This window comes from Sphaeramia orbicularis, chromosome 15 (genome assembly GCF_902148855.1).
Source record: "Sphaeramia orbicularis chromosome 15, fSphaOr1.1, whole genome shotgun sequence".
Taxonomy (NCBI): domain Eukaryota; kingdom Metazoa; phylum Chordata; class Actinopteri; order Kurtiformes; family Apogonidae; genus Sphaeramia; species Sphaeramia orbicularis.
The window spans coordinates 45,806,955-45,833,035 of record NC_043971.1 but is presented as its reverse complement, the minus strand read 5'-3'; the positions used below and the strand labels follow the sequence as shown (position 1 = coordinate 45,833,035).

Sequence of the window (26,081 nt, the reverse complement as noted above, 5' to 3'; positions counted from 1 at the left end):
AATAATAATAATAACATTAGACAGGATTTATTCGTAATCTAAGTAAGAATGTTCATGTCTGCAGATGAGCACAGATAGATTGTTTTCTTTTTTTCTGCTGTCCACTGTAATGTACTTTCCCCATGCTGTGTTTGCTTTTATCTCCTCTGTTGCTCTCTTCCTCAGAAGCAGATGATGCTTATCATTGGGCTAATGATTCCATGTCATTACTCATTGTACATCAAACTGTTTGATGCACAGAGTCAAACATCATCTTTGGTTTTGGTAGGGAGTCATCTAGATTTTGTCTTTAAGGTAAAATGGTTTTTTTGTGCAATATTTACATGTTAAATAATTATGAAAATTGTATCATATATTGTATGTGGGAGTTATAATACCGTCAAAGTAATATACATTTTTTTTATTTTAGAGATGTTTTTAAACAAAGTTATGTACTTTGCAATTATGGGAAAAAACTTTATTTCTTGTAGCCTGCTGTCTCAAAACATCAGATATTACTTTGAAGAATGGAAGATTTCTACATTAACAACACATTTGAAGACTGCAATAATTATAGCTGCCCTACTCAAGGAGTTGAAGTGGTGACGCTAAGCATTGAAACTGCTTACAATATAGTGCAAGGGGTAATCATCTGTGTTGGGCTTCCGTTGACACTAGTGGCCATTCTTCTGCTTTGTTCTTTGGTGAGTACTTTACAAATTAGTCAATGTGTATACTGGATATTGATGTCAGATTACCCTCGATGGATGAGTGCATTTTATGCTCCATCCACACTTTTCTACATGTGAGCCTCTCATCCACACATTAAGAGAAGGATTTTAAAAACTCTGGTTTGTGTGTATCCACGTGGACAGAGATAAGAGAAACACTGGAAAACGAAACGTCCCTAATACCAGTGTAACAAGCCAAAGTATACCCCCAGGCTGGACTATACCTGGGTAGACTATACCTGGGGTATAAACTGGCCTAGGCCGCTTTAACCCAGGGTATATTCCAGTCAGGGGTATACTTTGGCCTACACTGTGATGCAGAGCTGGAGCGGGACAAAAATGCAGCCCTGGACTTTTTGGTCCAGACCGGCCCACCACAACCCGCATTTATCTCACATCATAAACAAATTTTCCATAGTCTTATATAGTTATGTATGTCATTTACACTCTGTTTCTCTAAATCTAAAACTCTTCTGTTTCTATGGATTTTTTTACATATTGCCATATAAGAGTGAACATACAGTAACATGCAAACAGAACTCAACCCAAGCAATATTGGAACCAAAGAAATTTTCTGAATAAATCAGTTGCTGTTGTGAATTCAGTTTTGTACAGCACATAAGAAAAAACAAAGCAAAGTACAGTGAAAAAGTGTGTGTGTGTGTGTGTGTGTGTGTGTGTGTGTGTGTGTGTGTGTGTGTGTGTGTGTGTGTGTGTGTGTTGATGAGGGAGAGCTAGTTGAGTGTGTATTTAGGGTCCATCTCTCCTCCGGGCTGGATCTGGCCGCAATACTTGATCCACATCGCATGCTATATCTTCTCTTGCCAAAAATTGAGGAAAGAACCTTCTTGTGTGGTGTATCCAACCTTGGATAGAGGCAGCATCAGTGTAACCACATGCTTCCTCCATTGCCTGGAGAAGTGGCAGGCAGGCATAGGGACGGCAATCATACACTTTCCAGCGCCATGTTGAAAAGAATTCCTCAATTGGGTTTAGGAAAGGTGAAGATGGAGGCAAGTTTACAACCGGAAAAATTGGATGGTTGACAAACCAATTTTGGACCAGCTGAGAGCGACGAAAGCTTACATTATCCCATATAACCATATATATACCTATTTATAGGCCAGTGTCAGGCAGTGTTTGGTTGGTGTTCAGTAAAGCAATTATTGCTTATACATGTGAGGGCAGAGTCTGAGGCACTAATGAATAAGTGTGGCATTTTGATTGGTTGTGTTTGAAATAGGAAATCAAGTTACTACTTCCTGATTCCTTCCTTTTGTGTGTTAGGTAGAGAATTGTGTGTATTGATATGCAAAAAATTAAAAGCTAAATTGAAAACTGTGTCAAGGCTGAGAATTAGCTTATGGTTTTGCTGATTTGATGTGGAGTTGTGAAGTTTGAGTGAAAGGTTTTAGAAATTGTGTACTACATAAGGGTTTTGTGTGTAAGCAATTGAAAAAAACTGTAAATATGAGTAGAAATTTGCTGAGGTCTTGGAGGGCAGTCTGAGGGAGATCACAGGTTCTGATCATTGGGAAGTTTCTGGGGTCCAGAAATGCCAAGTATACAGGGTGCCATGAGATAGAAGCCTACTGTGGATGACCTCACTTGCTGTGTCCATAAGTGATGTGGCATTCACGAATGAATCGAATCTTTTAACAGCTCTTTGAAATGAACGATGGGAACCAAGTCTTTGTAAAGAGCCGTTCATTTATTTTTATTTATTTTTTTTTTTTAAGGAGGAAGTGTCTGATTGCCTGTCAATTTAGCGTCAATGGGGAGGCATTGGGCAGGAGGAGAATGTTCGAGCAGAAAAAAAGAGTGCTTGTGCATGTCTCATGGCGAGAAGTTAGCAAAAAAACACAACAGTTTGAAGCATGAGGTGAGCATACTGGAGGAGGCGGAGCTGGAAGACTGGTCGAAACCAGAGAAAAGTCTGAGAAAGAGTGAGTGACCACCTGTGAGTAATGAGCCAAAGAAAAATGTTATTTCATAAGAAAATGTTTTATTTTCTTCTTCATTTTTAGGCTACAGACTAGTCCACATAATGTACCGTGATGTTTTTTGTCAAATTCCAGCATTTGCCTAATGCCACCTCTCATGTCATGTATTTAGCCCACACATTTTAGCTAACTATTCTTTTTTACGGTAAGATAATATTTACTACCGCGCCAATTAAACGCCTTTAAAATGTAATGTCAATCATCACATGTAGCCTATTTAGTCATTAAAACATTGGTGTTTCAAAATAATGCAAAAACCATAAAAGAGCCAGTCTTTTGAATGGCTCTTTTCAGTGAACAGCTCCTGATTGATGTTTATGTTTATGTTTATGTTTACGCATTTGGCAGACGCTTTTTTCCAAAGCGACTTACAGGGGATTCCTTCGTTCATTGATTCCTTCAAAAAGCCAAAAGTCCCATCACTAGTGTCCATGATCTGATTATGCACATATACTTCATATGTTCTCTCAGGGTTAGACAGGGTCTCATCATGAGCTATATCTCCAGACATATTTTTTTATCTTTCTACTCTGCTTCAGTGGCGGGGCAACTTTCACTATGATCTCTGTGTCTTTGTCCTGTTCATTGAATCCCTCATTTTCCCATTTCATAAATCCGTCTGCAGCTGCCTTGACTGCCTCAAAGTCTCTTGCCATCCCTTTAAAGCTGTCCTGTGTTGTCACAACCATTCTATGGGTCTGGAGGATGTCCATCCCTTTTGTCTGCAGGTATTTTGACAGTGGTGTTGTATGCTCAAATATCCTGAGAAATAGCTGAGCTGTCAGCATGGTCTCATACCTGACATACCTGGCTTTTATATAGCCTCTGGCTTTGACCCGCACTGTTGACTTCATGGTGTCCTCATCTTCTATGGCTGACAATGTGAGCACCACATCAATGAAGAGAGCTTTTTCAGTGTTGCCAAAGGATCCAAAGAATTTTTTCAGGGCTTCATGCTTCATGCACCACCGTGCCTCTCCAATTGGAGAGAGCCGTCTGTGTCGATAGTCTTGGCTTTCATTCTCCCACAGATTCATCCTTTTGTATGATGGAGGAGAGCAAACAGTGAGCTACTTTTAATTATGGTCTGGGTTGTGTCAACCACCACCAGATTCAGGACATGTGCATAGCAGCATACATGCACTTGGTTTGGGGACTACAACAACTGAGAAGAGAATCCGTTATATGGACCTTGCATATTAGATGCTCCATCTTTTGCATTTCCTATCCACCTTTCACCAATTTCAGTTTGTGAATAACCTATGTCAGCTAATCAACAAAGTAGTGTCCAGTAGACTCCTTGCACACAACAATAAGACTCTCATTATCAACATCAGTGACATATGTCAAAGTAACTGTACATTGATCCTGAGAGATAACATCCTGTGTTGTGTCAATCTGCACTGAGAACATGCCAGCTTCCTTAATGTCACTGGAAATGGATTCTTGATTGAAATTCTTAATTGTATCTATGACAGAATTAACTGTACTTTCAGACATAAATGTGACAAGGGTCCCTCTATCTTTTGCCCCAGACTGATGTATGTGATTGCTTGCTCCGCTCAGTGCAATTAGTCAGATGCTCTTTCAGGATGACATCATATTTGCCAAGGAGAAGAATGAGCTGTAAGAAGTTACCATGGTCTATACTTGTGTCTTCAAGCTTGTATGCAGCCTCATTCTCTACATACCTATAGCTAAGCCCCCCAGATATGCCTCTATTACATGATGGACCTCAATCTGTACAAAGGGGGCGGAGTGGTTATGCCTCTGTTATATGTTAGAACTTACACGGGGTCTTTACACGGGGGTACCACCCCTATTGAGAAACACTGTAATAGTCCAACCGCTTGCATTTTGACATCATGGGAATCTTCTGCATCTCCTTTGTACTAATAGCCAGTGAGTCCATGATTTTTCATGATTTTTTTCCCCTTCCCATCCAGTGTCTGCACCCCCTCAGTTGAGAACCACTGACCAACACCATCACTGTCACCAGCAAATGCAAAGCAGAAATGCAGCTCTGGTGGCACCTCCTCAACAACTGTATCGTCACTGTCTACAATGACCAACTGAGAACCCAGATGACATTAGTGGTTATTTGGATGCTGCCTTTTTTTGGGGGGGTTTCTATGGTTGTGGGTAGTTTTCAGCTAATTGACCTGCCAAGTTCACTAAGTTCCTCTGCTCTCAATAAACATCTTCAGAGGTTCATGAACTCCATCCAGTCATCATTGCTACAATTGTGGGTCCTCGAATCTTCAAGAAGATTGATCATCATTTATTCAAACAACCTTATCATGGTGAACATAATTAATATAGACATTCAGAGACTCGGCTTCACATGCAGAGGCTCTTCCATGCTGGTTCCTCCCATTAACTTCTGATCTCCTATGCTTCTGCATTCATACACTCAGTTTTAAATTGTTGAGGGACCACCTACACCACACTCAGGAATTGAAGTTCCTTCCTATCTTGTTTTTACCTCCGGTGCCCCACATTTATCTAGGTGTCATCAAAAATCTGATCGCTGAGTCACTATCTGTTCCTGCCTGATCTCATCCTCATCTCAGAGGATTGCATGGCATGTTCTCTAAAGTGCAGTGAAACTAACTAAACCAGCAGTACAATTAACCATACTCCCAATTAAATTCTCTCTTAAGTCTTTATGAGCCATTAAGTAAATAATTGTACTGAAACCGCAACATGCACCTCCTGTTGAACATCATCGAATCCAGCCGCATCACCACAAGAATCTGGTTTGTAGCACTTTTTCTTGCTATGTCCAGAATTTCTGCCAACTTCTTCTCCCGTCATTTCTTCCACATCAGAGCAGCAACTGCTTCAAGAAGAGGAGTCTGTCATGCGTCGTCGTTTGTGTTAATTTAGTTCTGGGTTTTTGTTTCTTCCAGTTTTATTTTGGTGATGGTAGTCTCCTTCCTGTTTAGTCTGCACTCTGTCAGTCTTGTCTTGTCTGCTCTTCCCCTTCATTGTCTGCACCTGGTGTCTCCCTCGTTATTGTCCACACCTGTTTTTGATCCCTGCCTCCCTTATATATTCTCCCTGCTCCCTTTGTCTCTTGTCAGTGCGTCGTTTCTGTGATCTTGTGAAGACCAACCTCTGTTAAGTATCTTGAACCTTGAATCTTGACCCTTTTGTTATCTTCCTCAGGCTTTAGTTTATACAGAGTACGTTGTACTTCTCTTTTTAGTTCATTTGGTTTTTTAGAGCACGTTGTGCTTCTCCTTTTGTTAACCTTTTTGTGATTTTGAGATTTTTTTGTAAAATAAATCTTTTTTTTGACCACTGATCCCTTCGTCTCGATGCATTTGGGTCCACACCTTGTGAAGTGTTGTAACAGAGTCCCAGGCCATCAAAACAAGGCTATGGGACGCTGGTCATCACACGCTTACCAGCTTTACATCCATCCCAACCTTCAAGATTTGGACAATGTTCAATCTTCACTATTTCCCTAAGAGTACCTTTAAGCCTTTATGGGGATTAACCAAGCTAACGAGCTACAGGGAACCCCTGAAGAGGCCTTACCCACAGTCGGCATCCTGATTCTTGCCAAAAATGAATACTAATTTCATCCATTTGAGGTTGTGGTCCTTGCTCATGAAGTATGAATTAAAGTTTGGTGATAAACTGCTTGTAATGTCAAAATAGAATAACATAATTTTGACTACATATGTGTGTTTTCCTGCAGGAGAAGAAAAATCACGCTACTCCGATTTATGTCATCAACCTCCTCATCTCTGACCTCCTGCAGCTCTGCAGTCTCATTGTTTGGCTGGTACCGCATGAGAGTGGGAAGCTGAATGATGTCTTCTTTTACGTTTACTTCCTGGGAGAGATGGCCAGTGTCGGCTTCATGGTGTGCGTCGCCTTAGAAAGGTATTTATGTGTCACTCTTTGTAGATACTTTAATGTGTAACCATTACAGTATAATCTAAAGTTTCGTGTCCATTTTGTGTCAAAGGTATTTGGTCATCACCCACCCACTGTGGTACCGCTTCAGCCGATCCATCAAGATTTCTGGAGTGGTTTGTGTTGTGGTCTGGCTCCTTCCTCTTATCTATCTCATTCCTTTCTTTCTTGGTGTTAAGCGTTTGATCAGAGAAATCATCCTCGGAGTCTACCACATGCTCCCACTCCCCCTTTTCATTTTCTTCCTAGGTGGGACACTGAAAGCTCTGCTTGCAGCTAGTCGCATCCCTGCTACTGAAAAACGAAGAATATTAGGAATTCTTGTCTTGGTGCTACTTAATTACTTATTTCTGTTCATGCCCTCTGTCATTTGGTCTCTGATAGAAACAACCAGAAAAAACAAAATTTTCAGCTACACATCTTATGTGTTACTTTACTGCAGTCCTCTTGCAGATGTGTTTCTTTATGTTTTCATAAGGAAAGGGGTTGTAGATAACCTTTTAGCATCTCTCTGTTGTTGCAAAATGGACAATGGCTCTGTAGAGGCAACCTCAGCTGCTACAGTGTGAATAGCTACATTTGCATGCCAACTAATATTCCAATTTGTCCTTAATTCTTGAAAATCAGTGTTCTGAATTAGCTGTTTACCTGGTCAATAATGGCCACTTATATTCTTCCTTACATGCAGCTGTATATATCCCAATAAAAGTGTTTTTCAGTTGTTCCACAGTATCAACTTAGCCTCCCTCTTTTGTTGCTTAAAACGTCCTTTGGAAAAGGTCAGCTTTTTGATATTTGCTCATATCTATGGACCTATTGATATCCTTTGTCATAATGTTTATCTGTAGGTCTGTTTGTCCTTCTGACCAGAATTGTTGACTTTTTTTTTGGAGCATCCATTCTGTACCAGAGAGGATCTTTGTCTTTGCTACAGCTAATCAAAATCAGGAGCTGTGTGATGCGACCTGCAATAAAACACCCAAAGTATAATGTTGAGAGACTCCTATTAATACCAGAATATTGGCTTCACAGGCCAGGAAAAATGTTGTTTACATGACACCTGTTAAATTCTAAAGATTGATAAATGTAAGTTCCAAATGGTGAGAATAATAGTTTGCATGTAAATGTACTTAATCTGCCAGCATGTGGAGATGAAATGTGTAGAGACAGACGAAGGAGAAATGTAGGTAAAAAGAAAGTTAAAAGTGTTCAAAACTTCCATAGAATATGCTTAACTACTGATTAAGAAGCATTTTATTTGGTGACTGCCTCACATATATACAGTCACAGCCTGTTTTTGGATGCTGATTTGAATAATAAAGTAAAGGGCATATTATTCATAGAAGTTTTGTATAAGTTGTCTTTGTGGTGCATGTGTACTGTGTGGGTCAGAACACATGGTTGTGTTTAGCTGGTTGTTTTGGGGCTAGTTTCCTCTGTAGAATACATTTCAGTGTTTGCATTTTTCTTCTGTAGAGAAGTTATAAAGATGTTTTTTTTTCTGTTACTATGAAGAACTAGTACAGCTTCATCTTATTAAGCTTGGAAATTCACTGTCCAATTGTTTTACCAGAAATGTAGTCTTTTAAAATTACACAAATTTTGCATTTTGAATATTTTGTGCTGATTTAATGAAGTTTGTACTAATTGTTTTATATCATCTTATATTGCATTCATTCATTTTCAAAACTCCATTAAAGACTTTACATGAACAGGAAGCCTTGTCTTTGTACTGTTGTTATAAAATGGATTTGTAGTTTTATATGGGGCTGAAATCCAGATAGACCAGTTTAAACTATGTCCCATTTCTGTCCCCTTTTGTCACAAGCACTGAGGTGTTATTGCAATGGCCTCTGTGTGATTCCACTCTGAGGCTATTTGCTGTATGTCATTCCCATTCTCTCTCCCACATTTCCTCTCTCTCTCTCTCCCTCTCCCTCTCTCTCTCTCTCCCTCTCCCTCTCTCTCTCTGCATTATAAATAAAATGTAGTATGCCCTGTGGCAGAAGCATTACCTACAGTAGGATAAAAATCAATCAATCAATCAATCAATCAATCAATCAAATTTTATTTATATAGCGCCAAATCATAACAAAAGTTATCTCAAGACACTTCACATACTGTATAGAGCTGGTCAAAACCAGACTCTTCAGCAAGAAATATGCCATTTCCAGCACTGGAAAGCTACTATGCAAGTGGCTCCTGGCTGATAGGTAAACGATGTTCCTGAGCAGGATTTAATAGGATATTAATTTGTTTTAAGGTAGTGAAATTTGCACTTTTGATTAACAGATTGTACTATTCAAAGTTAACTGATTAACCAAGCTGAAAATCCCCAAGCATCTCAATGACATGGTTCCTGTGCTGTGTGGTGTATTTTGATGGAGAATAACAGCTCCTCCAAGAATATTGTTTTAGTGGAGTCTCCTTGGAGGACCCGCTGTGGTGTCTGCAATCAGAGGAGACAGGTCTGGAGACAACACATGACTTTATAAGTAACTGTGTTCTGGCTAGCACATGGTTTATTATATAATGTGGAGTCCCAAGCCTCACATGAGGTAAGTTTATATTCACTTCAGTAATCATGATGTTGAACCTCAATTTTTAACATCATTGCAGTTGAAGAATTAATTAAATATCACAGTAGTAACAGTGCATCCATTAAACGTTGTACTGGCTGTACAATAGTTAGAATAAAGTGGTGCATACTGCTTTCTTTTAAGAACGATAAATGATTCTCTACATATAGGTTATTAAACTGTGCACTGCCTTGGAAATGGAGGAGATTGGCCACTAGCTCTTCCCATTCATTCAGCAGCAGGCAGTGTGTGATGGAATGGGCTAGTTTCAGATGTCCCTAAGGATCAATTTCCAGGTCACAAGCAAGTACCGGAGGAAACATACAGAGTAATGCATCATTGCTGTTCATAGCAATATACAGTATGTTTCTAGACTAACAAGTGTATAGCAAATGTCTGTTTAAAGTGATCCTTAATGTCTCTTAGTACTTTAAGTGGTTAGTGGGTTGGAAGTTTATGTAAAGTGTGCCACTGAGAGAATAAATGATGATGTAAATCAGATCAGAGTCTCTTGAGTCTCTTAATTGCAAATACATAGGTTATCAGAAGCCAAAAAGGCCACCACTCACAAATGATGAGCTCAGACAGAAAGCCAAACCTTCAGAGAAAACAATACAAAGAGAAATCATGTGGTTACATTAATTAGAACTCAGAGAACAGCTGGTGATGGTGCTGCTATGTCAATACTCCACAACAGATTATAATTCAAGTTACTAGGTTACCACCATCATGATACTCAACCACAATTTATAAATTGTGGTTGAGTATCAAAATATGACCCCTTTAATTAAATTAAATTAAAGGGGTCATATTTAAATTAAATTAAAGGGGTCATATTTTGCTGAACCCAATTTTATTAGTCTGTGGTACATTTATTTGTGTATTCGGAGACCCGAATAGTTAAAAAGGTCTGAATTTGAACCCCCCCTGGTGTTGCATAGCTATCTTTACATTAATTTTGGCAAAAATCAAGAGGATTTCTACAACCCATTTTAAGTCCTGCTTAATTTGTTATGTCTATAACTACTTACATCACAACATTTGTACATATAAGGTCAAGACATTTTTCTGAGTACACCATAATTATTTGTCAACAGCAGCGGTTGTTGTCCATATTGAAAATATGTCCAAACTTCAAGCCGATTACCTAAAATGTTCAGTTGTTGGTTGTATTAATGAACACAAGTGGCTGACTGGGACAGAGCAGTACAGCCAACAACCTGGAGAGGGTGGGGTGTGAAAGTGGCTCATTTGTATTTAAAGGGCCAGCACTCAAAACAACCTTTCGTGTGTCATTACTCAGAAGTAGGGTTGAAGATGGGCCTGTGGAGTTTAATTAATGACGAATTCAGACCCAAGCATAGCATTTTCAGTTTATGTTGACAACAGGGAAATGTTTAGTCACTCCTTTATTCCTACTCCATTCATTTTTAAGCAGTTAGTTTTTAAGATATTTTTGAAAACACATATAAACCACATCGTTCAGAAGCAGATGAGATACTTGTAATGTAACACAAGAATAATTTTCAGAGCAGGAAATGTCTACTTAATAAACCATGTGAGTAACATATTTTATTTTTACTGTAGTATACGAGGGAGCTTCAAAAAGTTTTTGGAAAAAGAACATAACTTTGACATGGTTTAAATCATATGGCCCTCAGTTCTACACAGATGGACTTCAAGGCTGGTATCAAGGCTTGCAGAAGTGTATTGACCAAGATGGAACATAAGTGTAAAAATAAACATCATAACTTAAACTGTTTTTTCCAACTGTCCTTTATCCACAAACTATTTGAAGCCCCCTTGTATTTTTGCATGTTATTTAATTGCAGAACAGATTATATTCCTTTTCATTTTCTCTTTCTCAGCTCTTTCCCTCCCAGCAGTAGATTGTTTTGACACTAGATGTTTTGTTTCTTTGATGCTTATAAGAAAAAGCAAAGTACAAGTTTTAGTGCTATTTTTAACAACTGCTATGTTCTCTTTAGTGTAATCTGCTGGTCATTCTGGTGGACCAACATGCACATTTTCAGGGCCTGATACTACAGCCCCTAAATGGAATGAAGATATTATTATTTTATATCTTCACAAGTTAAAATGTCTACCGTAAAAATGTATTTCCTTTGTTTCTCTTCCCAGCACCAATAAATATTAATCCAACATACAAAGTACTCACACTCCCACCAAGCATATCACTATGGATACAAGTATGAGTCAGAATGCTTTGTGACATTTAAATACATTTATTTTTACATACAAATAATAATAAATAAATAATTAGAAATTCACTTGATACAGTCAGATTTTTCATATTAGTGTCAGTTTCTAGCTAGTGTTACCTGCTTATTACCTTGTTTAAGTAGCAAACATGCTATTTTTTGCTGGAGTAACCATCAGTATGAAGGTATCATTCATACACAAATAATGTATGTGTGATATACATAATAAACAGTTTTATACTTTAGGTACTCATCTCCCCCCAGTTCATTGAATACTTTGCCAACATTTCCTCAGCTATATATCCTTTTATAATGAGAGTGAATTATTAACTGTGGGCTAAAGACCAGCAATGCAGATGAGGCTAATGCACTAATTGTGACCCAACTAGATCAACAAAGAAATGGATGATAATACTGCTTTTGGGAGGCAGTAAATCATACAGATACATTATGGCAGTACAGAGGAATATTTCTTGAACTGTTCCTGGGATATTGCATTTATACACTGTTGCCCAAAAAGTTATCATACATTTTTTTTTACCTCTTCTCATGAAATTATTGTGACAATCTGATTTATTCTTGATAGATGAAGTGTAATTGAGAGTCTGTATGTAATCATTCACCTGGTCAAAGATTATTACTGATGTGTAAAAATGGAAAAATAGGAATGTGTCTGAAAACGAAATTATTATAACTTTGTGGGCAACAGTGTAAATGTAAAGAGGACATGTAGACAAATGTTACAGATGTAACATGAACACAATTGTAAGAACGGATGAGTTGAGTTAACATAAAAAATTTGTAATGAGTAATGAAAACTTGCGTGTATTAAACTTAAATGCTTGATTTGAATGGAATTGCTATTTTAAGTACAACACACTAAATGCCAATTTAATTTCACTTAAAATTTGTTGCAATGTCAATTGCTTTGTACAGTCGTTAGACTTAATATTAGTGATGTGACGTTCATGAACAAATCAAATCTTTTGAACAGCTCTTTGAAATGAACGATGGGAACCGAGTCTTTGTAAAGAGCCGTTCTTTTTTTTAAATTTTTTTTTTTTTAAGGAGGGAGTGCCTGATTGCCTGTCAGTTTAGTGTCACTGGGGTGGCATTGGGCAGGAGGACAATGTTCGAGCAGAAAAAAAAGAGTGCTTGCACACTGCGTATGTCTCATGGCAAGATGGTTAGCAAAAAAACAACAGTTTGAAGCGTGAGGTGAGCATACTCGAGGAGGTGGAGCTGGAAGACTGGTCGAAACCAGAGAAAAGTTTGACAGTGAGTGAGTAATGAGCCAAAGAAAAAGGAATAGTATTTGGATGCACTGTTCAGAAAGAAAAGATGGGCATACAACTTGCAATATTTGCAAAAAAAAAAAAATCTTTCAAGTCTGGGTCAACGAATAATTTGCACCGCCATTTGAAAACTCACATTTATGGTTCTTGTTTTGAGGAGAGTAAAATGTTATTTCATAAGAAAATGTTTTATTTTCTTCTTCATTTTTAGGCTACAGAGTAGTCCACATAATGTACCGTGATGTTTTTTGTCAAATTCCAGCATTTTCCTAATGTCACCTCTCATGTCATGTATTTAGCCCACACATTTTAAATAAGTATTACTTTTTACGGTAAGATAATATTTACTGCTGTGCCAATTAAACACCTTCAAAATGTAATGTCAATCATCACATGTAGCCTATTTAGTCATGAAAACATTGGTGTTTCAAAATAATGCAAAAAACATAAAAGAGCCAATCTTTTGAACGGCTCTTTTCAGTGAACAGCTCTTGATTGAACGGCTCCCTTCAAAATGCCAAAGTCCCATCACCACTTAATATCACCTGTTCCTTGTACCTAATTTTAAGGTGATTGAAATTCAGATATTTCGCAGTATAACTTGCTTCAGCAAAGATCCAACTCACAATGGTACAGTATGGATGGAAGTTTTGCAATAACATAGTTCATCATAATTAGTGAGTACAGTTTAAACTTTTGATATGGCAGAGCTAGACAAAGTACACTGAACTTAGTGTTTGATGAACAGGAAAGCTATTTTTCGCCCTACGGTTCTCACTCATGGTGCAGCTCTACAAAAATACAAAAACAAACACAGAAAGGCCAATTAACATTGCCAGACACACATTAAGTCAAAATTAACACCAACACCACAACCCTGCTGAACCCCTCCACATAAAAATAACACATTTTAAACAACATGCCCAATACCCACAATGCAATGTGGAGATAAAAAGGCGCGGTCATGACTAAAACTTAGTGATTTAAATCCATTCAACTTCAGCTTTTACATACTTTTGACTATGTCTACAAATTAGTAGAATATACTTAACATTTTATAGTAATGCAATAAATCTTAAATCATTTAAGTACATTGTAATTAAAGCATTTTAGTAAATCCAAAGTCTGGACTTACAGTGCAGGTCTGAAAATCTGCAATCTACTTTTGTTATTTTTTCAACATTCCTGGCAACATTATTTTTCTTCCTCTTATTTTATTTTATTTTATTTTATTTTATTTTATTTTATTTTATTTTATTTTATTTTATTTTATTTTCAGAATAGGGAAAACCCCCCCATGTATTTGGTGAGGTAATACTCCTTTTTTGCCAGTAGACAGCAGTATTGGCTAATGATGCAGATAATCAACAGTGCTGCAAGATGCCAATGCTCACTTGTTACAACATTTTTATTATGTTAAAGTGTGCCAACAGCAATAAAAGTGTTTACCTTTCAAGTGTAACATCCAGTGACTGTCTTTTGAGTGATAATGCTCACAAACTGAGTTATGGAACTAATGATGTCTTTGAAGTAAAAGAACAGTCATGAAAATGCGTTTAATGTGTCTATGTCTCTTACTTTCTACAACTTTCTACCTCTGAAAATCTTTCCAGAAACAGAAAATTAGTTGCAGCCTCTAACTATTGACTGCAGTGGCCTCAAGAGAGGTATTCTGTCACTGGTGGTCAACAGCACTGGAAGATGTCCAGAGTGGATAACTTAACCATGGTGCAGGATCAGACACACCCAAGCCATTTTAAAATTTGACAAATGAGGATCAAGCATATCATACATTGCATTCTGTCATTTTCATACCATACTGTATACAATATATCTTTGCTGCCTCCACATAAAACCTGGTTGCTGACTGGAGAAGGGCAGTCCTTTTATCTGGGCTTCTGATGAATCTCACAGACCCCAGCATGGACAGTTCATCTGAAGCCTCCATGATGGCTTCCAGGGTCTTTTCTGAAGACTCTGCAGATACTTGTGCTTAACAAGACTCACACTTATTGAAAATTATTACATGTTATTTCAAACACATGTATTTTTAATGCAAGCCTGGAACTGGTACACCTTACACTTGGAGCTTTCTTGAAAAATAAATAAAATAAAATAAAATAAAATAATGGATGTTCTACTACTCCATAAACCAGGCTGAATATGGCCATGCAGCCCACCATGTTGTATTTTCCTGAATGAAACACCAATACACAGATGAACAAAAGCATGACATTCTGTTTATTATTCAATGTATGTCATATATTATCTAACAAATGTTTCCCTCAAAAGCCCCAGAAACTCTCTTGTGAATTTTTCCTCATCTATAGCCTCCTAGTGGGTACCCTCTGCATCCTGGCAGACAATATCTAATTTAGATCCTGGGTCACATTTTCATCTGACTGCTGTCAATGAACCTGTTTACTTGCACACCAATACTCCGATCATTATTTGATTTCTGAAGTTATCAGATTATTCATGTGACTATGTAAATGGGCTCAATGATAACAGTAATCCAGTTGGCAGGTGAGGAGACATTCTGGACTTTTGCTGAGCTGTAGGAAGAAGAATGGAATAAAGAACACTAATATGGATACAATGGTTTTATTGACACATAGTGAAAAGAATGTCTAAGTTGTAAATGTGAAGAGTCTACACACTCATTATCCTTTAAAATGTGGAAATGCAGGTGAGGATTGAGGAGAAGGTGTGAGTGTGGTAGGGACCATGGTGGGTGCAGTGTTCAACATGAAAGGCATCCATATGAGCATCTGCCACACTGCATAGTCCACACTACCATAGACTGTGTATAAAGATTTCTATAGTGGCCCTGTTTACTCTCACTGCATAAAAACAAAGATAAAATTTTGTGCTTGCAGGAGCTGACATGATGGTTATGTGATGTATTTGGAGCCAGATTCAGTGCAGTGGAGATGTCATGTGCTAGCTGCCTAATTGGTTCCAAGCAGCATGTCAGGACCATGGGATTTGGGACCATAGATAACAAACTGATTGGGAAATTACAGTGTGAACCCAAATCTACCTGTTGAAATTTGGACTAAAATGACTGGATGTGACTCCTTTTCATTGTTATAGTGCATCATGTTGCACTGATGGCTTCATTTTGAAAGCACAATTTATCACCATACTGGTAACATCTAAATGGATGCAGTTAACCCATTGTTAAATTAGCTGTATTTGTATCTCGCTTATCTATTTGGGTGCTTCTATGAAACTGGGTACATTTTGGTACCTGGCACTTTTCCAGCTTTTTAGGCCCAATAATAAAAGAAAAATTTAGACAGATATCCCCCCAGGATGTACCTAATGATGACCTCAGACAAACGCAAAAAAATTTATACTCTTGCTTGGAGCCATCCCAGAATTAATTTTTTGTCAAATATTTGGGGTAAAAATATGACCAAAACTGGGACATGAAAAGCTACCTAGGTGTCAGTGCATTTTATCTTGAAAACATAGATGTAAATGGTCTGATACCACTATAAATAAAGACAGTGTTAAATCTGATGATCTTAGTGGTTTTTCTAATCCAAACATGTGGGTTTTTCATGAATCGCCAGTCTCATTCCAGGTCTTGTATGTAACCCAGTGTATCCACTTGTATTACATGCAGAACCTGCCCAGTTAAACGCATATAAATCGCAAATGATTTTGCAACAGCAGTCATTTTTGTCAAACACTCTTACTTGCATAATTAGTTCAATTCCCCAAACGTACCTGTGAGAGAATACAGAGATTAAAAAAAAAAAAAATTGTAGCCTGTAATTTTTGTGTCCTTTTGACCGTATTACATACAGATTTTTGTATTAAATATAATGTAAAATAAAATAAAAATGTGTTTTACCCGAAAAATACTTTCTCTTTTATCTCAGTAAGTATTTATTTTTAAAATAGACCCAAAGTTCTTCCAAACTTGCTTCATAACATTAGTCTACATCTGGTTTTAATTTTCAGCCCCCATGTCCTGTTTTTAGGGTACAAGTCAGGGCCGGACTGAGACTCATTTTCAGCCCTGGAGTTTCATACCTCAGACTGGTCCACTTTAGATCACGACCGATTATTATTAAAATCATGCAATTATAACCTTACATGTTAGGTCTACACACTGTTCTGCAAAGCCTTGTAATTCAGTGTATTTTCTAAAATATTTCCAATTCAGCGCAAGTAAAGGTTGCTTCACAATGTGGATTTATTTCAAAAGTGAGTGCACATGGACATCTCCAACATTATTATTCGTCACAACACAACAATAACAGAATCTATATTTTTGTTGTTATAAGTGTTAACATTTTTCAAACCTTTAAAATGTTTGAAATGAAATGAAAGTATAAAAATATTAAAAATTAAAAAAAAAAAAATAAAGCTTGCTGCACTTTCTAATAACTATTATTTTTGTGTCCTCTGCAACAAAAGATTTCCATCACAACTTACTTGCGGTTTGTTCCATCGATGCTATTGAAAACTTTTGGTATAGTGATATTAGGGGTTTGATGAGGATGATATGAAAAAAATATGTGTATCCTGAAACTGAGGGTGAGCAAAGCAATCAAAGCTAACAACAGACTCATCTTCATCTGTCTCATTTGTGCCTAGGGGTTCAGGGTTGTGTTGCTGAGCTGCTCCTCTGTCATCAGTAGACTCTGCTCTCCCTTTCACACTTCCTCCAGTTTCCCTAGACTCACCTGCACCTGTATCACAATAAAAAATAATATCTACAGACATTTTGACTTACTTAACCAATTCAGATCTTTACACTGGCTAAATATGCAGGCTTATTTAATATTACTTTATACTATTGCCTTTCAGTTGTGGGCTTTGTGTATTTACTGTCTCACTTTTAATAATAAAAAATAAAATAGGCCAGTATTATCGTTTGGGTCTAGAAAGTGGTTTTATTGGAACTAATGCTTGTTCACACAGTCTGTTCCAACAGCTCACCTTTTCCTTCCATCCTGACAGGAACAATCCCCTCATCACTGCTGGCTCCTGGCTCTGCTTCTGACACTAAAGCACATTTTAAAAATGGTCATAATTCTCAGCGCAAATCTTCTATTTTGCAATTATTCATGTGGTGCTGAATCATGGAGCATCTCAGAGCACCTTTCATATTGAACAGGCCTACACCATACTCTTCATTGTAATCTATTTATTCTAACTAGAAGCACTCGGAGAGCGCAGACCTCCGCCAAGGCTGATCAGTGCCCCCCCCCCCCCCGTGGGCCCCCCCACCCCCGATCACCACCAAAATTTAATCATTTCTTCCTTATCCCATTTCCAACAAACCCTGAAAATTTAATCCAAATCTGTCCATAACTTTTTGAGTTATGTTGCACACTAACGGACAAACAAACAAACAAACAAACAAACAAACCCTGGCAAAAACATAACCTCCTTGGCAGAGGTAATAATCTTCCCTCTCTGAGCAGTCCTACCTGCCCACTCTGGACTTGTGGGCTCATGGCTGGTGTCTGCTGCTAGATCTGCTTTCTGAATCTGAGGAGCTACAAGACAAAGTTTCCCACTTACGTGGCATCACATCATACTATTATTTAAATTACATAACGTTATGTTCCACGTCACAATGCCACATAATTCACTGACTCGATAATTAACTAACTTGAAAGGTGGTTTACCCGGTTCATCGTCCTTATTAGTTGTTTCCAACCGGGAGGTCGTTTTTGTGAAAAAGTTGCAGATTTTGGCACATTTGGCTGCGTTTGCTTCCAGAGCTTTCCTCTTTTTAATTCTTGCCTTCTCCACACCACCCTTGCTCTTTCTATTATCCATGTCTCAAACAGCAAACACAGCTGAGTATCGACATAGCCTACAGAGCAGAGATCGTATATGCTCCACAGCTACAGTACAGAGCTACTAACCGTATGCAAGGAGATGTTACACCAGGTCACGGTGTGTCCGCAAAAAAAACAGGAAGAAAACAGTTTGCTAGTAGAGGGGGTGGGGCCCAGGAACAGCAGCAGCAGATTATGTGGTCAACTCAGTGCTATGACTCAACACCGGCCCCCAAAAAATAAATAAATAAAATATTAAATACATATTTAAAGTGAACTCCGGCCCTCGCGGCCCAAATATTATACCGGCCCACCGGGAATTGTCCCATTCCTCCCGATTAGCCAGTCCGGGCCTGGTACAAGTTTCATAGAAGCACCCATTTCAACATGCATGCAGCTAAGAGATCCTTTCAAACTTTGCCCTGATTTTGTCCTTTATGTTCCAGGTGCTGAATTTCAACATATCATCACTTAAATCCACTATTACAAAATTCGCACTAAGGATAATTGCTTTCTGTTGTTCTGGTTATACAGTACACAGGACACACCCTTTAAAAGAAAATTCAATATGTCTTTTTTTTGTTGTTGGGGGGGGGGCATGTTTAGAGAATCACTTTTTTCACATACTCTATCTACTAATAACCTGACTTTCTCTGAGCCACCAAGTGTCACTGTTGAGTTTTTGATATGGTGTGTCTTGAAGCACCGATAGTGACAGTTAAAGCTATACCGTATGATGTGGCATTTTTACACTTTTCTTTTGTCATCTTAAAATGCTCCTAATAAGCGTGTGTCAAACTAAAATGTAAAAGAAATCCACCAGGTATTGAAACTCAAAAATGTTTAATTCTCATATATTTCCAATAAAAGTCTGACCAATCATTTTAGTCGGTCCGACTGAAGTAATTGGCCGAACCTGACTGAGCCTCCTGTCAATCATCCATTACGGCCGTCCAGCATCCGATCCATTATCGCCGTCTCACATCCGATATGAGTACCACTGAATCTGACGCTTCACTCGCGCTGCTTCTCCTGTCACTGACCACAGTCTACTGTCTAGGATGTGTTTGGATAGAACTGACATGCACATGTGGAAGGGAAAAAACGGATTTATGAACAGAAACGACAACTGAGGGGCACAAACGGGAGTCTGATGAATGAAGGATGGAGATAAAAGTCTGGAAGTCAGCTGTACTGGACTGAACAGGTCTGCATAAAGCTCAGCTTTTATGACGGTGGGACTCATACAGGTACATGTACATGGTGTCACACATGTAAGATGATGTAGGATGATAATTGTATGGACTATGAAACCTCAAAATTCCACGGAAAATTCGCGGAGGCCGCGCGTTCACAGTGCGCGCGCCCATCCCCTGGGCACTGCAGTGAAGACCCTGACCCAGTACTGCACAGACCAGGTCTACTGATGGAACAGGAGCTGCGGGCCCGCGGCAGGTGGATGATGCATCTGATTACTGAGGGAGGGGTCCGCGGACACGCCAAAACGGACCGGACCTCCACCTCTGCTTCCTCCTCTGCTTCCATCACGCATCAGGAGAGGAGGAGAGAGGAGGAGAGAGGAGGAGGGGCCTCAGAGCTCAGGCAGCGGGAAGGGGGCGGGGCTTTGGAGGGAGGCGGGTTGTTCATGTTCAAACTTTTACTCAGTGCTGTGAGAAATGCCACATCGGTAGGTATAGCTTTAAGTGTCAGTTTTGGAGAATGCATTTTTCATTTAAGATTTTGTTTTCATATTACAATGATTCAGTGATTACATTATCATTACTAACATTACTATCTATGTAATAATGGTTATACTGGATATGATTTTGACCTGACACTAAAGGCTAAACAAAGTTGTTTAGCCATTGTTCATCGCTCACCTATAGTGACATTTATTTACTTGACCTGAGACAAGATCATTCACATTGTATCTTTTGTATCACATCTGTGGGATGTGCTGTTGGTCTAAATAACACTATACACCAACATACATCCATTCATTGTTGCAGGGGCAGCAGTTTAGCACCCCTCTACTCTGCTACCACTTTCAGCTCATTTCTGCTGCTTGTGTGTATAATCACATTCTTTAGATGACTATCCATTGCTCATGACCATAGGTGAGGGTGGGAATTGTAGATTGACCAGTGAATTGAGTGCTTCTGCTTTTTGACCTGGCTTCCTTTTCAGGATAACAGACCAGTACAGCATCTGCATCACTGTTGACACCGCACCAATCTTCCTGCTTCATCCTTCCCACTTTCATGAACAAGACCCCAAAATGCAACTCCTCAACCTGGGGCAGTAACTCTTCCTCCAACCCAGAGGGGGCACTCCATCCATATCCATCTAAGAACCATAGCCTCAAACTTTTTATCACTCACCAGACAGTAAACACCACAAAAGGCCAGTATTGCCAAAGGGAAGATGAAGAGCATAACCAGTGGTGACCAATATTATAGGTATTATAATTGTAGCCATTCTGCTGCATCTCATGTGTCTTTCAATGTTGAGGTTAATATCTATATTACATCAGTAATATAATTGCTTAGGGACTGTTATTAGTTGCATGTTGCAAGATAAAAATTCATCTTTGAATACTGTATCTGGACATTTATCTAGAAACTAGAATATGTTTCCTCTCAAACGGAGTCTAATACATACGTTTTTGGCCATACACTGATTTTGTTGTACGACTAAGCCTAACCCTGGTTTAACATTAAGCCTTCTTATTGCTCCTTAAAACATTAAAACATTTACTCCACTGTATCAAGTGTTTAAGGATCCCAAAAAGGTCAACTTCTGTAAATGCAGCTGATATTGTTTTAATTCAGACTCTCCAGGTTGTAAACTGGACACAGACACCCTCATTCAGTGCCTGATAACACTGTGCTTCAAATAATATTAAAATAAAGCAACAAAGCAATCAAGAACAAAATCAGTCTTACAAATATAACCTCTAACCACAGCAGCTGTGCAACAACTCCAGTCCTCTCAGGTGCAGAGGTTACCCCTCCAAAGGGAGGACAGATACCAGCAAACCGAATATGGAATTAAAAGTTTGAACATCTCCAAACCTTCCAAACAGTAGTACAGGGGTAATGGATGAAAACTTTTTTTTTTTTTTTTTTTTTTTTTTCCGATACAACATCTGAATGGAAACATGTATTCTCTGAAGATCAAAGTGTAAGATGTGGGGCAAAGGATCAAAATACTGTGCATTCCCTCATACAGCAGGACATCTTGTCCTTCTAGCCCCACAACAGCCCCCTGTGTTCCACTCCCCTCCTACTCCATACACTCCACACACTCATTGACCCCAGACACATCTGTGTGCACTTCCTCTGCAAACATGCTGGCATTGTTACCAAATGCACTGTGCTGACACATATTGGAATCATTAGAGCAGTGGGCTCAGGTAACAACACCTACTGAGTCATTTTAATATGTGAGAAGCATGATAAAAACTCTGAATACGGGTAATGAGTGTTTGAGATTGCACAATACTTTCTTGTATTTAGCTGTTTTATTTGAATCTTTTCCCTCCCAACTTTCATAAATATTCGTATGTCAGTTTTTCCCATAGAGTTTGCATGTGTTTGTGGCACCCCATTATTACTTAATTGAGGTATTTTTACAGACAGTGTTGCATCATGGGATGGTATTAGCATTCATGTTGCTAGACTAATGAGTGTATTTAAGTTCAGTTTATAGTTTTGTAGTGTGTTAACAGAAACTGTTCTAAATGACTTTAAGTATTGTTACAGAAGTATTACAGCTATAAAGCATGTATGTATGCATTCATAGTTGTCATCACTTTCATCAAGCAGCAGTTTTGTCAGCCATGTGTTATCATACTGGTTCATCTGAACTAATGTAATAATCACAGTAACTGACATAACACTCATGTTTCTGAATGGGGTAATGCTAATAGCTTGACCCTCGCTGTCCAAAAAGCAGATCAGGTTTGGCAGACTCCCACTGAAGGTTAGGTGGGCCACACACAACTTTTTTATACAGATTTTATGATTCAGACTAGGGGTTTCCAAACTTTTTTTACCTTTTCATTTTGGACCCAAAGGAGAACATCTGGTGTCTCCTTGTGACCCAAAATACCATAGATCTACATTTTTACTGACACTACCACTATCAAACATTGATTCTAAAAGCGTCTTTTCATATTGTGTCATCATCTTTTTTTCCCCCATTTTGTTCTTTTTTTTGTCTTTCTTGTTCTTGTTGATTTTTGACTTATTTGTCTATCTCGTTTCATCATTTTCATCTTATTACGTCATTCAGATCATTTTTGGCTTTTCCCAGCCAGCATGTCCATGTGGGCCCTGAGGGTTACAATTGGGCTGCATATAAGGGTCCCATGTGGGTTTGTCCACAGTTTCCATTGTGGCCCCACATGTGTTTGCCCATATCAGAATCAAAATCAGAATCAGAATCTCTTTATTGTCATTGTGCCAAGTACAATGACATTGAGGCAAAGCTCTCAGATTCTGTGCAGGAATTTACAGACAGACAATAAATATCAGTAAAACAACAACACATATCAGCAAAAGGCACAGATATTTACATTAAAAAATAAAAAGTATTGCAAACTAAGATATTTCTAAAACATAGAATTTAAGTAATGAAAATAACATGAGAAGTAGTGCAAATGATGAGAAGGATAAATATCGTGGGATAAATAGTGTGAAGAATAAATAATATGATATTTTCAGATCTCTGATTCTGATTCTGATATGGGCAAACACCTGTGGGGCCACCATGGAAACTGCGGACAAACCCAAATGGGACCCTTAGATGCAGCCCAAATGTAACCCTTCTGGGGCCCACATGGACATGCTAGTTGGGTGTCTCTTACAATTAATGTCTGTCCTCTGGATTTCATGAGTTTGCTGAGGTCATTGTTTCTTCCAATCTTCCAGCAAAAACTTCTGTTTTAATTAGAAAAATCATATCATACTTTTGCTATACATTTTCCTGTGCTGATTTGAGGCCTAAGTGAAACAACTGGCACGTGGAGCCATTCTGAAAGCAAATTTTTGTAAATTTGCAGATTTTTACTTACACCATCCCTGTGGTTCAGTCTTGTAATGTAGTTCACAGCACAAAAAACACATTTTGGTGCTAGTATCTTTTTAAAGTGGATCTCTAGAGGAGCCATTTCTAACCTACTCATTGAATCACTGAACAATTAATTTTAAAGTTCGAGGGGTTTTGAATTACACCAGGGATGACAGTACGTAACTGGCAGTGATTATTGGTTTAACAGACCAATCAGATTGACAAATGAACCACTTCAATAAACTGGACGCTGATTCATCCATCATATTACAGGGGAAAGAAACATTGCTTACTGTAGAGTATCTGCACCTACAAACCTCATGTCATGTCAGAGGAAGCAGATCACTGCAGCCCCTGTTATGTGCAACTACAACAGGTGCTTCTCTGTTTTCTATCTCATTTTCCCTGAACAGAGACTGACAGTTTCCAAATACATGAAAAAAAAAAAAAAAAAAAGAAAAACAAGAGCTTCTTTGTATGATGCAGGCAGTTTGTTCCACCTACAGTAGCTACTAAGCCTCACCAGATGTCTCCACGGGGACAAAGTGTTTCCACTACGATTGCCAACACACTCACATACAGGTTTTTGTGTACTATGAGGAGACTGAAGTACTTTCAGTTACCAAATCCTTATTCTATCATTATAATGTGATACACAGTGGAGGTGGAATTTGGCTTTCAGGACAAGTCTGAAACAAAGCCATGTGAGTGTGAAGCAGTTTTTCAGAAGGGAAAAAATAAGATCTAAGATAATTAGGCAAACATCTTAGGTTATATTGTTCAACTCCTCAGTTTACTGTATGTTTCTGTATGAAATATGTCTCCAAATCTATCTACTGCTTATCTTGATGAATTTATACTATTAACATTGTTGTAATGGATGGAAATGTGCCTAAATTTGCATGTCATTTGCTGATTTCTTTTTTAATTTGGTCAAAATTGAGGCAATATTTATAGGGAAATGCAGTGAAGTGCAGTTACTGTACTTACTATCATCACATACTGTGTCCTTCTCATGCCTTGTGTTCTACAAACAGTGAACATTTTCAGTTATGCAAAACCTCTGTATTATTGTACGCAGCAGCAGAGAAGTATGTGTAGGTAATTCAGAGGTCTGTGATAAAGCATGGAACACACAAAGCGTGATGATGTCATTGATGATGTCATTGACTGGAAAAAGATGCAAGTTTCTGGGTTGGGGGTGGAAAATGCAAATGGTTGTTGTAAAGAGACTAAGGCCCTGTTCAGGCCTGATATCAACACCCATCGTGAGATAGCTGACCGGTCTAAGAGGGTCTGTTCACATCTAGCATCAAAATGTGTCCCCTAGTATGTCACTTTGTGATCACATGCAACTAGATCTGTCTTCCTCACTTTATATGCAAATAAAGTAAATAAATAATCACATATCTGCCTTAACCACAGAGTAATTTCATTTTATTCTCAAGAGATTGGACTTGTAGTGTGTCTCTGTTAATGTGATTCACAGTGCTGTTCCATCTCTATAGCTGTTAGTGGCTGCAGCTATTAAATGAGTGTTTCCTTGGCTGTTACTCATTACATGAGGTAATACTGTGACAGTCATTACACCTTAAATATCAGTACCTAGCTTTTCAAACATCTTTATGAATTCCTAGTAGATCATGTGAAGTATAGGTATTCTATTATCTTGAGGAGTAAAAAGCTGCAGAGGTTCAGAAACACCTAATCCATCTATTTTCAACAGTTTGTCATTCTAATCATTTACCTGAAGCATTGTCTAATCTCAGTCACTGCAAGTGTGTGTGTGTGTGTGTGTGTGTGTGTGTGTGTGTTTTATGTAAAGTGGTGACAAAAAGGCAATGTTTATACAATAAAAGCCCTGTTAAGGAATTAATAGAATCTAAACACTGAAATACCTGAGGGATTTTATTTTGTAATGGTTAAGAAATTATATTTATTTCTATTATATTGTAATGATAAAAAAAGTTTTAATCTACACAAGTGCGTTAAATTTCTTTAAGAATTTTTTTTTTCCACTTTTTGTTTCACTTTTCTCATCAATCACATCACATAACATGACATATATTCCAAAAAGATTCACTTTAAGTCAAACATACTGTATTTATTTGCACAAAAATATCAGGATTTGGACATGAATCAATGCGAAATACCTACATAGCTTTGGTTGCAGCAGAAAAAAATGGTTTGGAGGTTAAGTTACACTTAAATGATGAAGCTATAAACACTTATATGACCTCATCTAAGAAATAATGTCCATATAACTGATATTATGACCCTTTCACCTTCTACACAGAGTATGTTTTGGAAAATGCTGCAGTGGTGAGTCTCACTCTCTCTCTCTCTCTTTCTCTCTCTCTCCCTAAGTCTGTCAATTAGTGATAATGGACCCACTGGGTGAGTGAAAACCGCTCCCTCCCTTTCTACTCCCTCCCTTCTTGACACACACACACACACACACA

At 38.2% G+C, this 26,081-nt stretch overlaps 1 protein-coding gene across 1 annotated transcript; it reads left to right on the top strand.

The window, feature by feature from the left end:
* Nucleotides 1-506: 506 nt before the first annotated feature.
* Nucleotides 507-7,942, top strand: LOC115433897 (G-protein coupled receptor 183-like). The gene is made up of 3 exons (XM_030155454.1): nt 507-683; nt 6,423-6,610; nt 6,696-7,942. The coding sequence occupies exons 1-3, from the start codon at nt 507-509 to the stop codon at nt 7,210-7,212; spliced, it is 882 nt and encodes a 293-aa protein (XP_030011314.1). The 3' UTR covers nt 7,213-7,942.
* Nucleotides 7,943-26,081: the final 18,139 nt, after the last annotated feature.

Bases quoted from the DNA above. Each gene is read 5' to 3' on its own strand.
- LOC115433897 (XM_030155454.1), top strand. From the start codon at position 507: ATGGAAGATTTCTACATTAACAACACATTTGAAGACTGCAATAATTAT. The intron at 684-6,422 runs GTGAGTACTTTA...GTTTTCCTGCAG, and splicing joins TTCTTCTGCTTTGTTCTTTG to GAGAAGAAAAATCACGCTAC. The intron at 6,611-6,695 runs GTATTTATGTGT...TTTGTGTCAAAG, and splicing joins GTGTGCGTCGCCTTAGAAAG to GTATTTGGTCATCACCCACC.